The sequence below is a fragment of the Pimephales promelas genome, chromosome 1 (genome assembly GCF_988280905.1).
Source record: "Pimephales promelas chromosome 1, fPimPro1.hap1.1, whole genome shotgun sequence".
Lineage (NCBI taxonomy): Eukaryota > Metazoa > Chordata > Actinopteri > Cypriniformes > Leuciscidae > Pimephales > Pimephales promelas.
This window is the reverse complement of record NC_142769.1, coordinates 44,973,205-44,988,090: the sequence shown is the minus strand read 5'-3', so window position 1 is coordinate 44,988,090 and position 14,886 is coordinate 44,973,205. Positions and strand designations below refer to the sequence as shown.

General features: G+C 38.7%; 1 protein-coding gene and 2 long non-coding RNA genes across 3 annotated transcripts; 1 reads left to right on the top strand and 2 right to left on the bottom strand.

Moving 5' to 3' along the window:
* Positions 1-331: 331 nt before the first annotated feature.
* On the bottom strand, positions 332-1,309 carry LOC120469963 (macrophage mannose receptor 1). Its single transcript, XM_039659298.2, has one exon. It carries the CDS (start codon positions 1,122-1,124, stop codon positions 369-371), a length of 756 nt encoding a protein of 251 aa, XP_039515232.2. The 5' UTR covers positions 1,125-1,309; the 3' UTR covers positions 332-368.
* A 5,610-nt stretch (positions 1,310-6,919) lies between these two features.
* LOC148998492 (uncharacterized) lies at positions 6,920-7,180 on the bottom strand. The gene is made up of 2 exons (XR_016162768.1): positions 7,105-7,180; positions 6,920-7,031 (listed from the first exon to the last, which is right to left on the bottom strand). It is a non-coding gene; the product is annotated as an uncharacterized LOC148998492 (long non-coding RNA).
* A 3,196-nt stretch (positions 7,181-10,376) lies between these two features.
* Positions 10,377-12,059, top strand: LOC148998491 (uncharacterized). The gene is made up of 5 exons (XR_016162668.1): positions 10,377-10,491; positions 10,587-10,739; positions 11,080-11,205; positions 11,321-11,376; positions 11,592-12,059. It is a non-coding gene; the product is annotated as an uncharacterized LOC148998491 (long non-coding RNA).
* The last annotated feature ends 2,827 nt before the right edge of the window (positions 12,060-14,886 follow it).

The following is a 14,886-nucleotide window of genomic DNA, read 5'->3' as shown; positions in this document are numbered from 1 at the left end:
TAGACCAAACTGTTGATCCGTACGATATAGGCTACGTGAAAATATCATTGAGTTTAAAAATAGCAAAGCATGATCGTTTTACATAGCTTTTTAACATGGCTATTAAAATCTAACTATGCATCTAAATCTTGTATTTTACAATAGTGTTTTATAATGTATCTGCAAGCTCATAAAAGATCTTAAACATCAGCTAAACATTGTTTTACAAGACAATGTATATGTTGACACAAATACAATTAAAGATTAAAAATCCATTAATTTTAACGACCATACATATAGATTTCTGTAGATTCATGATTTATAAAAGAATCAATATCATATATAGGCCTACATGAAGAAATGGATGTATATTGCAACATGAAGCACATTTATAGCTTTTTAAGACAGAGAAAGTTAAGTTTATCCTCACAATTGTTGGGTCTCCAAACATTATTTTGTCTATCCAGAGCTCCACAGCGCAGATTTATGGCAGGACACTGGAGCTCCCCCTCCACAGACCAGGCTTTATATTGAAGATCATCACCACTGACCCAGAACCAATGACCAGCCATAAAGCGCAGGCCAGTCCACACATAAGCTGTCTGAGATGTTATAGTGTTAGTTATCGCCTCTGCCATAATCCTCTGAGAACTAAGACTTGCCAGGTCAGTGTAGTTATGTCTGCAGTAGTCCAGGGCTTCATCCCACGTCTTATTCTGACGCACCAAAATGAGCTCAAAGACATTCATACAGTAAAAAGGTAGAGTCCGTGAGCACATAACATTGTGCAGTTTATAATTAAATCTTCTTACAATGCCACACTTTTCAGTGTGTAGTAGGTTTGGTTCTCCAATGTCCCAATTGTCGATGTTTTCATTCTCACCTCCAGACCAAATCCATTGTTCTGGGTTGTTAGGACTCATGTGCAGTCCAATCCAAAAAAGTTCATGATTGATTCCTGAATTTGCAGAGAGCAGTTGTGCCTCTTCTTTATTGACCGTGGACAGATCATCATGGTATTCTCTGCAATACGTTTGTGCAGCTTCCCATGTCATGAATGTATTCACAAAGAAGTGTTTTCTGTAGAGACTGAAGCTCAGTCTAAAGAGACTCAAAAACAGGACCACGGCGACGGCAGCCTTCATTTCTACACAGATGATCTACTCTTTGTGTGTGCTCAGTGATAAAGGGGTGTCTTTTATTTCTGAAAGACAATAAAAAAAAACTGGAAGGCACTGACCAACCAGATGGTCAGGCAAATATTTGTGTATCAAGGATCCAAGCCATGCTGAAATAAAGAAAAAGTGTAGAAAGGAAAATGCAAATTTCAGTTTTTATGTCTGTCTGTAAGGTTGTCACATATGCACACACACACACACCCATTCATGGCAGATTTCCAAGAACAATGTAAATAAATAAATAAAAATCACCATAGAAACAATATAAAATATAAATTTCAAACATTATTAAAGACAGTCATAAAATGAAAATTGAGAATCAAAAGCACAAATAAACAATAGAACAAAGATACAGATGAAATAAACAGTGTTTTTCTGTTTTTTTTTTTTTTTAGGTAGATCTAACAGTAGCTATACAGATTGGGATGATTAGGGACAGACATTGAATAAAGTTATCTAATGTAAAATAATGCATAGTCTTCACTGTATAGATTAAAAATGCACCTTTTTTTATTCTCTATTGTCTCAGCTGGCAATAGTTGCCTCCACAGCACACTTTTGTTTTGTCAAAAGCTCAGGATTAAGGCCAGAGGGGAAGGCTTTTAGTATTTAAATAACAAATATTCTGTCACACTTGCCCATGTATCAGCTTATCCATTCCAGCACATACAAAAATAACAAACTGTGTGACATCCTGATATAAACCACTTTTAAATCTGGGTTATAAATACCAGTGTGGTGAAGTGCTAAGTCCCAGGGAATTGATGAGCCCCAGCTCAGGACCCCAGTAGTATGCCTGATCTAAAGCTGTTCTCATGATTCTTAATGTAATCAATCAAACTTTACTTCATGTAATAATATTTTATTATTACCTATTATTTATATAGTTAAACTGAAAGAAATGGCATTTTAAGGTATGTTTTGTGACATTTTTAATCAAGTAAAAGCGTAATATATATATATATATATATATATATATATATATATATATATTATTATTATTATTACATTTGTCATGTCATCATTCTTAAACAGAATAATGCTGTATTTTTTTATTGAGAAATATCAAAGAAAATTTTTTCTTTATCTTTATTGAGAAAAATATAACTTCATGCTAATTTGTATCGGCTTTTGCCAAGAGACGTAGTTTTACAGTAACCTATGCTTCCCCATTCAGTTACGCTTCTTTCCACATGGTGATGTGAATCTCCATCTGTCCGGCGTTAAAGGGATACTCCTCTTTTTTTGGAAATAGGCTCATTTTACAACTCCCCCAGAGTTAAACGGAGTTTTACCGTTTTTGAATCCATTCAGCCGATCTCCGGTTCTGGCGGTACCACTTTTAGCATAGCTTAGCATAAATCATTGAAGTGCACAAGACCATTAGCATTTCTCTAAATAAAATGACCAAAAGGTTTCGATATTTTTTTTCTATTTAACTTGACCCTTCTGTAGTTACATCGTGCACTAAGACCGACGGAGTTGGAGTTAGTTGCGATTTTCTAGGCTGATATGGTTAGGAACTATACTCTCATTCCTGTGTAATGAAGAAACTTTACTGGAGTACCATGAGTCCAGCAGGCGTAATGACTACACAAACTTAGTCGCGGTCACTTTGGAATCTGGGCACTATTTTCAGGCACTGCGTCATATTACTCAATCCATTCAGCTGATCTCCGGTTCTGGCGGTACCACTTTTAGCATAGCTTAGCATACATCATGGAAGTGCACAAGACCATTAGCATTTCTCAAAAAAAAAAAAAAAAAAGACCTACTTGTTTCGATATTTTTCCTATTTAAAACTTGAGTCTTCTGTAGTTACATGATATGGATTCAAAAACGGTAAAAGTCTGGGAGAGTTGTAAAATGAGCCTATTTCCAAAAAAGGTGGAGTATCCCTTTAAAGGTTCAATATTCAAGATTTTTGCAGTAAAATATCCCAAACCACTAGGCCAATGTTATATATTTTGTTTGGTTGATTACTTACAATATCCCAAATGTTTCCAACTATTTGTAAATTGTGAGAAAATTGCGATTTTAAACCAAGGAAACGGGGCGTGTGAGCAGGGATGAGGAGTCGCCAGTCAATGACGTCATATCCGCGTTACCCCCGGTTTCCGCCAGGTTTGACCTGACTACTGCAAAAGTAACCATGGCGACAGACGTGGACAACTGGGTCGGTTAATACTGTTATGCGTGCTCAACAGCGTGAGCGTCCCTAGCAGGGTTTTATTCAAGCATTTTTGACCATGGCAAGCAGACTTTAAGACAAAAAGAGGTACTAGAACAAAGATCAACATCTTTCGACATGCCGAGAGCTCCACGTCCGCGACTAACTTTGACGTGACAGAGACGCGAGTGTTACATGTTACTTGAACAAATCAATGTATGTTATATAGTTCAACATGATGAAAAGTTAGAATATGATCTGTATGTTATTCTCTAATGTTAATATAGCTTAGTCTCATACAGCCAACAAACAACCTAACTAACATTCAACACACTCAAATGCAGTTTAGTGTCATAGTGAAACTGTTAGAGCAAGTGAAGCAGCGCTACGTTACCTCAAGTTTAATTCCTCTAATAAACTGACCTGTGTGAGTAATTCAGCATGTAGTTCGGTAGAAATAAATGTCCTTATTCCTTTATCTCTGCGGGACTCGCGTTGCGTGTGGCGCTGGTATACGTCTAGCAATCTCGCCCTGCTACAGTCAAGTTTAAAAACATCAATGTATTCACTCATCCATAAAAGATCCATCAGCTTGACGACAAGATCCATAATTCCGCTTAATGCAGAATATGTGTCAATAATATACACCTTTGTTATTGTAAGAGGTTAGCGACCCCTGGTGGCGAAACAATCTTGCATATTGTACCTTCAACTGCTGCAGTGTACTTGGTGCGTCAACACACACAACGGCTACAACTACAATATGGTCTCCCCAGTGGACCAGCACGACAACGTTTGGATTGAGCCGAGTAGGGGACATCTCTAGGGTCTTCAAGTGGGCACCTTCCATCCTCAGTGTTTCATCGACTAGCCCACGACACCTCAAGAGGGCTCGACACAGTGACTCTGGTGTCCCAGAGCCACCCCCCTCCTTCACCCACTCAACTCAGCCCAGCTTACTGACCTTTACTTCCCTCCTGCTGCTGTTAATCAGCCATTAATGTCCGAGTGATTCCGCGTGTCTGTACACGCCATCAAATGTCCGAGCGAAACGGAGCAAAATGTAGATCTACATCTGGGGAGCGATCTTTTTTTTTTCCTAGGATGGTGAGGGAACACTCATAAATGCCATTAACTCCAGTGACGGGTAGGTTTAGGGACGGGGTTGAGGTAAGTTATATATTTATATATACACAGTAATAATCTTAAGTCAACGGCGTTCATAAACACGCTGAAAAGCGATTATGCGTGTTGATAGCACGCCAAAAATGGAAATACGAATTGGCGTGTCATACACGCGCTACTTCATGAGATCAGTCTGTATATAAAAAAAAATCTTTTTTTTTTACATAAGAATTAAAAATTAAAACACAAGTTATAATTAATACTTCTCTCACACACACAATTCTGTGAATTTCACCATCTACTCCGGGCACAACGCCTGAATGACAGCCGTTTCCAGCACTATTTGAGGATGACAGGTGCCCAGTGCTCGGGCTTATCAAAAATCTGTTTACTGACTGGTTTGCGTGACTCATAATGTGAATTTTATTTACTGACAGATATCATTAATTGATTTTTATGAACAACATAATTTGAAAGTTTTAGTCTCATTCAAGGGGAATCAGAATGCCAAATCCTGACTGACGAGAGGAGGAGCTGGGGACGGAGAAGAGTAATTGGCTCCTGAGAAACGCGATAGCTGCTGATAATACTGAAGGAGCTAATAATTGGATTCAGTGATGGCTATAGGTAGATGTAGATAAACTGAGAGTCAGCTGGTAGAACTTAATCTCTATTCAAATCTTTTTTTAGAGACAATTCTTAAAGACTTACACAATGCCAAGTCAATCTTTTGTCTGCAATCCAGCAGATCTGAGTCCTGAGCTGTCTGAAGAACGACCACATCTGGGATCTCATTAATAAAACATTGATCTTAGAGTATGCGCTAAAGTTTACCCCAATGGTCATATAAAAGGAAAAATCTTGGACATAAAAAAGTGCTATATATCAGGATGACACTCAATCTGGAGTTTTTTAGTCTTTAATTTGCTTGCATAGATTAGCAGATTTGCCTGGAATGGAACTATGCAAATGCTAAAAGCCTCACACCATGAAGTCAGAATCTAAGCAAATTTTTATTTGTGGCACAGTCGGAGTAGGGCCTATATTTGGAAAAATAAGCAATTAATTTATATGTTACCATCATGTTGTATGAGTTTATTTCTTCTGTTGAACACAAAACAAAGACATTTTTAAAGAATGTTGGTGACTACAGTCAGACTGATCTCATGAAGTAGCGTATGTATGACAGGCCAATTCGTATTTCCATTTTTGGCGTGCTATCAAGACGCATAATCGCCTTTCAGCGTGTTTATGAACGCCGTTGACTTAACGTTATATAAATATATGACTTACCTCAACCCCGTCCCTAAACCTAACCGTCACTGGGGTTAATGGCCACTGCATGAAAAGTGGGATTTTCGTCCCCGTAAACTGCCGGAAATCTTCCCCATTTATGACTGTTCCCTTACCATCCTAGGTAAAAAAAAAAGGTATGACTTACCTCAACCCCATCCCTAAACTTAACAGTCACTGGGGTTAATGGCATTTATGACTGGAGATTTGACTGCATGTACAGACACGCGGAATGACGCGGACGTTAATGGCGTAGACATATACGCATACACGTGGATACACGCGGATAGCTCAAAATGCGTAGAGATGACACGCCACCTGACTCGAAAGTGGCGTATATGTTTACGCAAAAGTCATGATGTCATGTTGCTACAGTTGATGGCACTCATTGACTTTCAGTCATTTTTTTCCCCACTATGGAAGTCAATGAGTTACCGACATCCTTTCAAATTCCTTTGTGTTTAACTGAAGAAAAACTCATACAGGTTTGGAACAACTTGAGGGTGAGCAAGTAATGACAACATTTTTGGGTGAACTATCCTTTTAATGACTTTAATTAGTGGGTGTTTACAAAGATTTCACATCTGGAAGAGGGGCGCAGGCACATTTTTTGTGTGTACATTTGCGAAATGATCATGAGATCAAATGTAGGATGGTTTCTGCGCAACATTTTGCAAATTATGTTTTGGGTGTTCGATTCAAACCCCTGAACAAGTAGAAGAAAGTAACCTTTTAAATGTCCGTCAACAATGAGTCATTAGACGCATTTATCAGTAATTATTTCTTCATTTATTCAGAGAAGATAAAATAAATTAATTAATTTATCAGAAAAACTATGGGTTGTTAAATAATGAATAATATGAAATAAAATCTAAAACAAAAAACTTTATATAGTGAGGGAATACTTTTTCCCCCGAGAATACTTTTTGTGCGAAAAAGTATTCTCGTTGTCAGGAGCCAATCAGAGTCCTCCCAAGTCACCACGCAACGATCACTTTCCCCAGAGTTCTAATCACCTGCACCTGTTTCCAATCAGCACGCCCTTCACAGCCAGCATAAAAGCACCAAGTTCACAGTCACTCATTGTCAAGCCTCCAACAGGAAAAGACCCTAACCAGCCTTCACTTGCTTCCCTCTGAGACAGCCACCGAGCTGAGATGTAAAGTATACTTACCTGTAAAGACTAACCGCTCTGTCCTTGTTCTGATGTTCCCAGGATCTGCTCCATGATTCTCGTTCCCTGTGTCCTGGATTCTGCCATGAGTCTCGTCCCTCTAACGGATGATCTATAAGGATGAAAAGCAAGTATCACTGAACTGTGTTAGTTCCTGACCTACTATTGAAAAAGGATCTACTCACCTGGAATCCTGTCTGTACTCCGTCTGCTCCACGACGATCTGAAAGTGAGAAAAGGAAAGTCATTGCCTTGTGTCACCGTTCCTGTAATTATTCACTCACCTGGATGTATTCCTGTCACGTATCCTCCTTCAAGAGCACTTCTGAGCACCTGAAACCCTGAATACTTACCTTGTTTATTAATAAAGAAAGTTTAAGTTCATCACTTACCTCTGTCTCCGAGCCTGAATCCTGACACTCGTCGCTTGATAAACATATATTTGAGCCACTGTAGTCACATGGAATATTTAAACATTTTCTTTAATGACTTTCTGGGCCGTCAAGTTTCGATTCCTTATTCAGCCTATGTAGCAGTGATCCACCTCTCAAATTTAATAAAAAATATCTTCATTTGTGTTCCGAAAATGAACGAAGGTCTTACGGGGTTGGTACAGCATGGGGGTGAGTAATTAATGACTTAATTTTCATTTTTGGGTGAACTAACCCTATAATTAATGATTTGTGTAAGATTGAGAGCATCTATCCTGGATTGAAAAGTAGCTGGTGTGTTAAGCATATTCTAACTTAAAGGTGCCATCTGTAAAAATTGAGGTTAAAATATCCCAAAAATGAGCTACACGCATCAAAAGAATGAGAAGAAATAAGGTTGATGATGTCATTAAAAAAATGACAAGTTATAGTGCTGCCGAGATATTAACCTGAATTAGCATGCTAAATTACTAGCCCCGGCCCGGCAGGTGTTGTAATACCAGTTTCGGCCATGGGAGGCGGTATGCAGGCAGGCAACATTACCAACAGCCAAACTGCAATAGACGAGTAAGTCGGCGGCTTGTGTGTACTTGAACCTGATGTCAGTCGTGTGGAAAATACAGCCCACTACTACATTTCAGTTCAGGGAAGAGTTATTAAAACTAACAAGGAGGAGTAATTAAAACTAATGATAAAAATGTAATATGAACAAAACCAATATCATAAAACTAGAAATAATAGCCTGGGCTTTAATTTTCCCATATCGTCGAAATGCACCGACTTGTCTATGAGACGGCCTTTATAATTTAGTATTGAGATGTTGTTCATTAAGTCTCTAATCTGTAAAAATCTTCAAATGCTCCACGTGAAACTGCGGTCTTCCAACCTTTTACTATCGCGTCAATTGATTCGATTAATATGCACGAGGGAGACAGAGCAACACAGCGCTCGCCCGTGTTGTTTGAAGACATGAGAGTGCGCATGGCCGTGGAGGTATTTCTGGAGGTATACTGCCCCCACCTGGTATGGAATATGTTGTATGATTTGATTTTAAATGCCAGAGGGCACCTTTAAATCACCTAACAATACAAACTCTGAAGAAAGATGAGGGGCGATCGATTCACATATAACATCCAGAGCATGGCTGGGAGCTGAGGGAGGTCTGTAACAGGCAGCAACAGTGAGCGACTTATTCCTTGAGAGATGGGTTTTTAAGAGCAGAAGCTAAAACTGTTTAGGCACTGTTCCTGAGCCACGATTCAGACATGGCTAGGACATCAGCAGTGAATAAATCAAACTTAGGAAGGAGGCTTCTGATGTTGACATGCAAGAAACCACGATTTTTCTGGTTACAAAAGTCAGCAAATGAGAGTGCCTGAGAAATAGGTGAAAAACTGGGGACTAGGACCTGGGTTTAACTCTACATCACCAGAGGAACAAAGAAGCAGTAAAATAAGTGTCCGACTAAGCGCTTTCAAAACTGGTCTTCTAGTACATTGGGTAAAAACAATAATAGGAACGGATTTCCGAACGTGGTAGGATAAATTGAAGGCAAAATAAATCGCCACAGGTTTATTCAAATTTGAGTTCAATAGAGGAAGAAGACGATGGGTCAGAGATTTGTGTACACTATGGCGTGTATCTAATGGCCGTTTCACACCGCATGCATGAGCTGCGCGTAATTTTTTTAGCGTGCATATTAATCAATGACTGCATTCACACCTCCCCATAACAAACGTTCAAGACTATTATCAATGTTATAATGACCAACTTCCAAAAACAAATGTATGGTTGTCTTTGTAAAGACTTTGGAGCCACTGCTGTGACACTGTACAAAACTCTTCCAGTGTGAATACTCTCGCGTGTCTGCAGCTGCAGTGACGATATAAGTTAGCTACACTGACGCGCTGCTCAAGTGCCACTCAAGTGGCGCGGTGTGAAACTGCCAAGGCCAATTTATACTTCTGCGTCGAGGCTACGCACGTAGGCGACGCCGTTGTGAGCATTTATACTTCTGCGTTCAGGTCTTGGTTGCTCTGCAGTACTGCTCCGAAACGCTAGTTGGCGGCGGAGAGTTTTAATGTTCCACTGTGTTTAGATTCCTCGCGGCTAGGTTACTACGAGTGAAAGAGAGCTGATCATGTTGGAATTGGAGCTTATTAAGGTGGAAAAACAGTTCACTTTAGTAAAATTACTAAAACTGAAAGGCAGAAATGAGAGAAGACTTCGGAGGAGATGAAACTTGTGGAAATCATAGACAGTGGTGGAAATGCGTGAGAAGGTACGTGCGGAAATGCGTAGGAGGAAATGCGATGCTACCAAGCCAACCAATCACCGATCTTGCGGTCCGCGTCGTCGCGACGTGTAGTTACATTTTTGAGGAGGTGCGCGTCAGGCGACGCCGAAGGGTACGCGGTATGGGACGCGTCTGTGCGTATGCTACGCCGTACCTACTGCGCGCACCCTACGCAGAAGTATAAATTGGCCTTAAGGCTGCATCGAAAGGTAAGTAACTTCGCGTCTGCTTGCCATGTTGGTATAAACAAACTGCTTCGGTGTGTCGCATAGACGTCGTCATCTTCTTGCTGCTCCCTCCCCGTTCTGTGATTGGTTCCCTAGATGAGGAGAAAATTTGGTCCATGGTATCCAGACTACCTAGCAGCGTGAATAAAATCCAGCCTGTTCTCATCCTTTAACGTCATATAGAACGCTATATGACAAAACGGCGCTATACTACGCACATGGCACCCGTTAACGTTATAACACGTGCTGTGAGGGCTAAGTTTAGGTGTGGGGTAGGGTGTGCGTGTCATATTCACGCTAAAGGATTTATAACGTCTTGGGTTCGCGTGTTATATTAACGATAACGGGTGCCATGCCATGTGCATAGTATAGCGCCGTTTTGTCATATAGCGTTCTATATGACGTTAAAGGATGAGAATGCGTTGAAAAAAATCACACTGTGACAAGGCAGTATGGGCCTCACCGCAATGCTAAACCAACTTTCACACACTAATGACAGCTCTTCTATAGATGAAAGGTGATAAGGTGGTCTATTTAAGACACTGCTCAAAGCCTCAGAGCTCTGATCATATGGTTGATTGAGACGCTACACGTCGACACTCTTCATATGCAACATGTGTAAGTTAACTTCCTTTTGAATTTATATCACATTGTCAGTAATAGTTTTGCATGCATATTTATTTAAACGGGCCCCTCTCATGGTTTTTCTCTAGGTGGAACAGTTGAAGTAAAATGTGACTCAAGTTTTTATAATATACAAGAACATAATTGCTTCATTCTTTGTACTGAAAAATCTACAGAACCCTTACATTATCAATGTACACGGATTAACCAAACCAATTGTGGATTAAGATTTCTTTTAAAAGGTAAGAACTACTGCAATGATTACTATTAAAATTGCACATAACGTTTTGTATTGAGCATATTAAGCGTAAAGAAAAGAGCCTCATGTACAGTTCTTGATAATACGTCCAAAGAATACCCCATGCAACACAAATATTAAAAAGTACTTTGCAAATAAGTTGTACATTTTTTTAAATGATGTTATTTTTCAAAAATCGCTTATGTTCAGACTTTACTTTGACAATAACAATAATGATATTCAACATTGGTTTAATATTCACTTGTTTTTGGCCATTATTTTATTGATATGCAAGCATTTTCTTTCACTATTTACCTGACCAAAATGTTTCTCGCATGTTTTAGAAAATCAAGGTCAAAACTGGTCTTATCATGTGGTGTTTGTCTTCAATACACTCATTTTGCTCTTGAGTGGAATAGTCAACATATATCTATGTAAAAGACTGAGAAGAAAGAGTGAATTGCATGAAGGTAAATTTCCACATTGTAATTACATGTTGTGGGCAGTATTTCTTGTTTTATTCCCATTATTTTCCTTGTTTTACTTTCCCAGCACAACTATATATCAAGTTTCAATATGTTTCAGGAGTTTCTGACCCATCTCCACCAGACACACCACCCGCTGATGCCAGTTCTTCTCTGGTAAGTCAGAAGTTTTGTAACTGTAGCATTTATTGCTTTAGGAGACACTTTATCTAGTGCATTGTATTCAAGGTATACATTTTATCAGTTCTTGCATCCTCTGGAAATTGAACCCATGGCCTTAGTGCTGCTAACGCAATGAACTGTTTGAGAAACAGGAACGCAACATATTAAGTTGCTGTGCTACAATGCTTTCCCCTTTTCTCTCCTCACAGAATCGAGTTAGTCTAGACCTGAACTACACAACCCTGCAATTTCCTGAAGACGACACAAGTAGAGAGAGCCCAGCGATTGAACGAAGGAAGACAAGAAGAAATGCAATCTACTCCAGCCTTAAATGCCATGTCCCAAACATCGCTGAAGAAAGCTGAGCCATTACTTATCCTTCTCATTTTGTTCAAGTGATAAATGCAGCACAGTTGTTTTGGGGTTACAGCATTATTTTTAATTACTACAGATTTAAATAAATAATTTGCAAAATGTATTTTCATGCTTTCGGTATACTTTGTGACATTATTATTAAAATAGCATTTATTTTTTAGGCCAACTTAGGCCCTGATCAATATTTAAGAAAAAAAAAATGTAACATGCATGTAACTTAAGAAAATGCTCAGTTTTTAAGATTAATCAGTAACATTAGAAACAAATGTTTATATTTTTGTGATAATATAAAAAAGTTTATTAAGGCCAGACTTACAAATGCCTTCATTTTTACATTTAGTTTTAAAGTTGTGGTGGCCTGTTGTTGTTGTTTTTTTCTTTATTGATAAGCTACAACATATAACCTTGAGCAAACTTTTAAAAAATAGGCCACTCAGTTTTCCATCCTGTCTCTGAAACCACATATATGTGTCTGTGTTAGTATTTGGTTCTTGTGGTCAAGTAAAACGGTCTCTACAGCTCATTAGATATATATGCATTTTTGCCTCTGACCCCATTGCAAGACAGCAAAGAAAGCAAACATGGAAAATATAGCATCATAAATACTGGTTATTTTCCATTAATCATCATCATTATTATTATTTCTGACCCCTTAAGCTTTGAGATATTGTAACAATTTGTATATTATGAAATGTTGTGCCTTGTTTAAAAGAACCAGCACAATCTCCTGCTACTGCATAGCACAAGTTCATCCTTTTTTTTTTTAGTGTGGTCTTTATGTGCAAAAGTACATGCATCTGGTATGCAAAATGTACTTGTTGGGTAGAATTGGTTGCGTAAGTGCACATATCATATGCACACAAAAAATTGCATGTCAAAAGTGCATATCGGATGCACGTAAAAAGGTCACGTCTGCATATAAATGGCACTCAAAATGAAAGCATGAACTTCTTTTATAGATAAGCAATACCAGGAGATTGGACACAAAATAACATATCACTTTTATTAAATATTGACCAGAGCTTATTTGACACCTCTTAAAGGGATACTCCACCCTAAAATGGACTCGTACAGGTTTGCAACAACTTGAGGGTGAGTAAATGATGACAGAATTTTTGGTGGACTATCCCGCTGTGGTAAAATGTACAGTATGGTGTGTAAATTTAATTAAAATGAGCATTATCCTGCTGGAAGTAGCCATCAGAGGATGGGAACATGGTGGCCATAAAGGGATGGAGATGGTCAGAGACAATGCTCAGGTAGGCCGTGGCATTTAAACGATGCCCAATTGGCTCTAAGGGGCCTAAAGTGTGCCAAGAAAACATCCCCCACACCATTACACCACCACCACCAGCCTGCACAGTGGTAACAAGGCATGATGGATCCATGTTCTCATTCTGTTTACACCAAATTCTGACTCTACCATCTGAATGTCTCAACAGAAATCGAGACTCATCAGATCAGGCAACATTTTTCCAGTCTTCAACTGTCCATTTTTGGTGAGCTCTTGCAAATTGTAGCCTAGTGGAGATGAGTTGTAGCTACTCGGTGGGGTCTAAAGCTGTTGTAGCCCATCTGCCTTAAGGTTGTGCGTGTTGTGGCTTCACAAATGCTTTGCTGCATAAACTCTTAGAAGAAAAGGTTCTATATAGAAGCTTAAAAGGTTCTATCAGCACTATGTATTTGGAACCCCTAAACGGTTTTATACAGAACCCCTTTTAAGGGTTCAATAATAAGTGTAACCAGGAAAAGGGTTCTATATGGAACCTTTTGGGTTCATTCTTTATCATTTGTTTTGTCCTTTCTGGATTAAATATTACGTATTATTGACAAACTTCAAGACCCTAAAATGTATTTGTGAATGATCACAAAAGAAAATGTATATATTTCTATCATTTTATGTAGTTAAACAATATTATATGAAGAGTGCCATTTCAGTTTTTCTCCACAAATCATCATTATTAAAATGTGATGTTAAGTTACTACAACAGTTTAATAAACAATAATTCAATTACAACTATAAAATGTTGCAGAATAGCCTGGATGCCAGCCCGAACTCCGCCCACAATATTTTTTGGTTGGGAAGTTCGGTCTGGACTCGATCCATTGAGGAGTAATTCTGATCAGGCAAAAAATTAACGGGCCAATCAAATTGCCAGGGCGGGCTTTATACGATGATGGACAGATGATCTGCAAGGATGTAATCATCACGTTATCAAAGAGCGCTTAACTGTCTTCCCTCAGAGATGACTGGACCTGGAGAATGTATAGATTCCACTGCCGCGTCTTTTGTAAAAAAAAAAATCGACAGCGCATTAATTTTAATAGACAAACAGAGAACTGCAATCAAGGCATTTGTCGATCGGAAAGATATTTTTGGCGTCCTTCCAACATGATTTGGGAAAAGTGTAACTTATCAGCTGGCTCTGACGGTCGTTAAGAAGATGGGATGTAATGAAAAGCCAGTGGTCGTTGTGGTTTTTCCTTTGGTGGCACTCATGGAGAAGTAAGTAAAAGAAGCAACACTCGTTATTTAACTTCTAAAATAAATAAAGTAGGCTACGTTCTGTATTTGAAAACTGCGCTATGCAAAGGAGTTGACTTATGCGTTGCTCTGATTGGTTGTAGGTCTACCGACTATCCAATTGAGTGCAGAGGTTTTTTTTTTCCTGGTTCGATTACGACACGCCTCATAATCAAAGCCCAATGGAGGAGTTTCAGACTCATATTCTTTCTTGAATATGAGTATGACGAAGTCAGGCTAGTTGCAGAATAATGTAATATATGAATAAATAATAGCCTATAAAGAACCTTTGTGCTAAAAGGTTTTTTTTCGTCATTTTAGCACCTTTTTTTTAGCATAAAAGGTTCTTTGGACTTGAGTAAAGACCCCTATGCTACATATATAGAACCCCAATGAACCCTTTTTTTCTAAGAGTGTACCTTGGTTGTAACGAGTGGTTATTTCAAAGTTGCTGTTCTATCAGCCTGAATCAGTCGGCCCATTCTCCTCTGACCTCTAGCATAAACAAGGCATTCAAAGATTCTTAAAGATGAACTGAACTGATATTTGAGAAAAGGTGATATGACAGATGTATTTTATTTATTCTCATTGGTACAATTTTTAAA

Coding starts and splice junctions, on each gene's coding strand:
- LOC120469963 (XM_039659298.2), bottom strand. CDS start 1,124: ATGAAGGCTGCCGTCGCCGTGGTCCTGTTTTTGAGTCTCTTTAGACTG.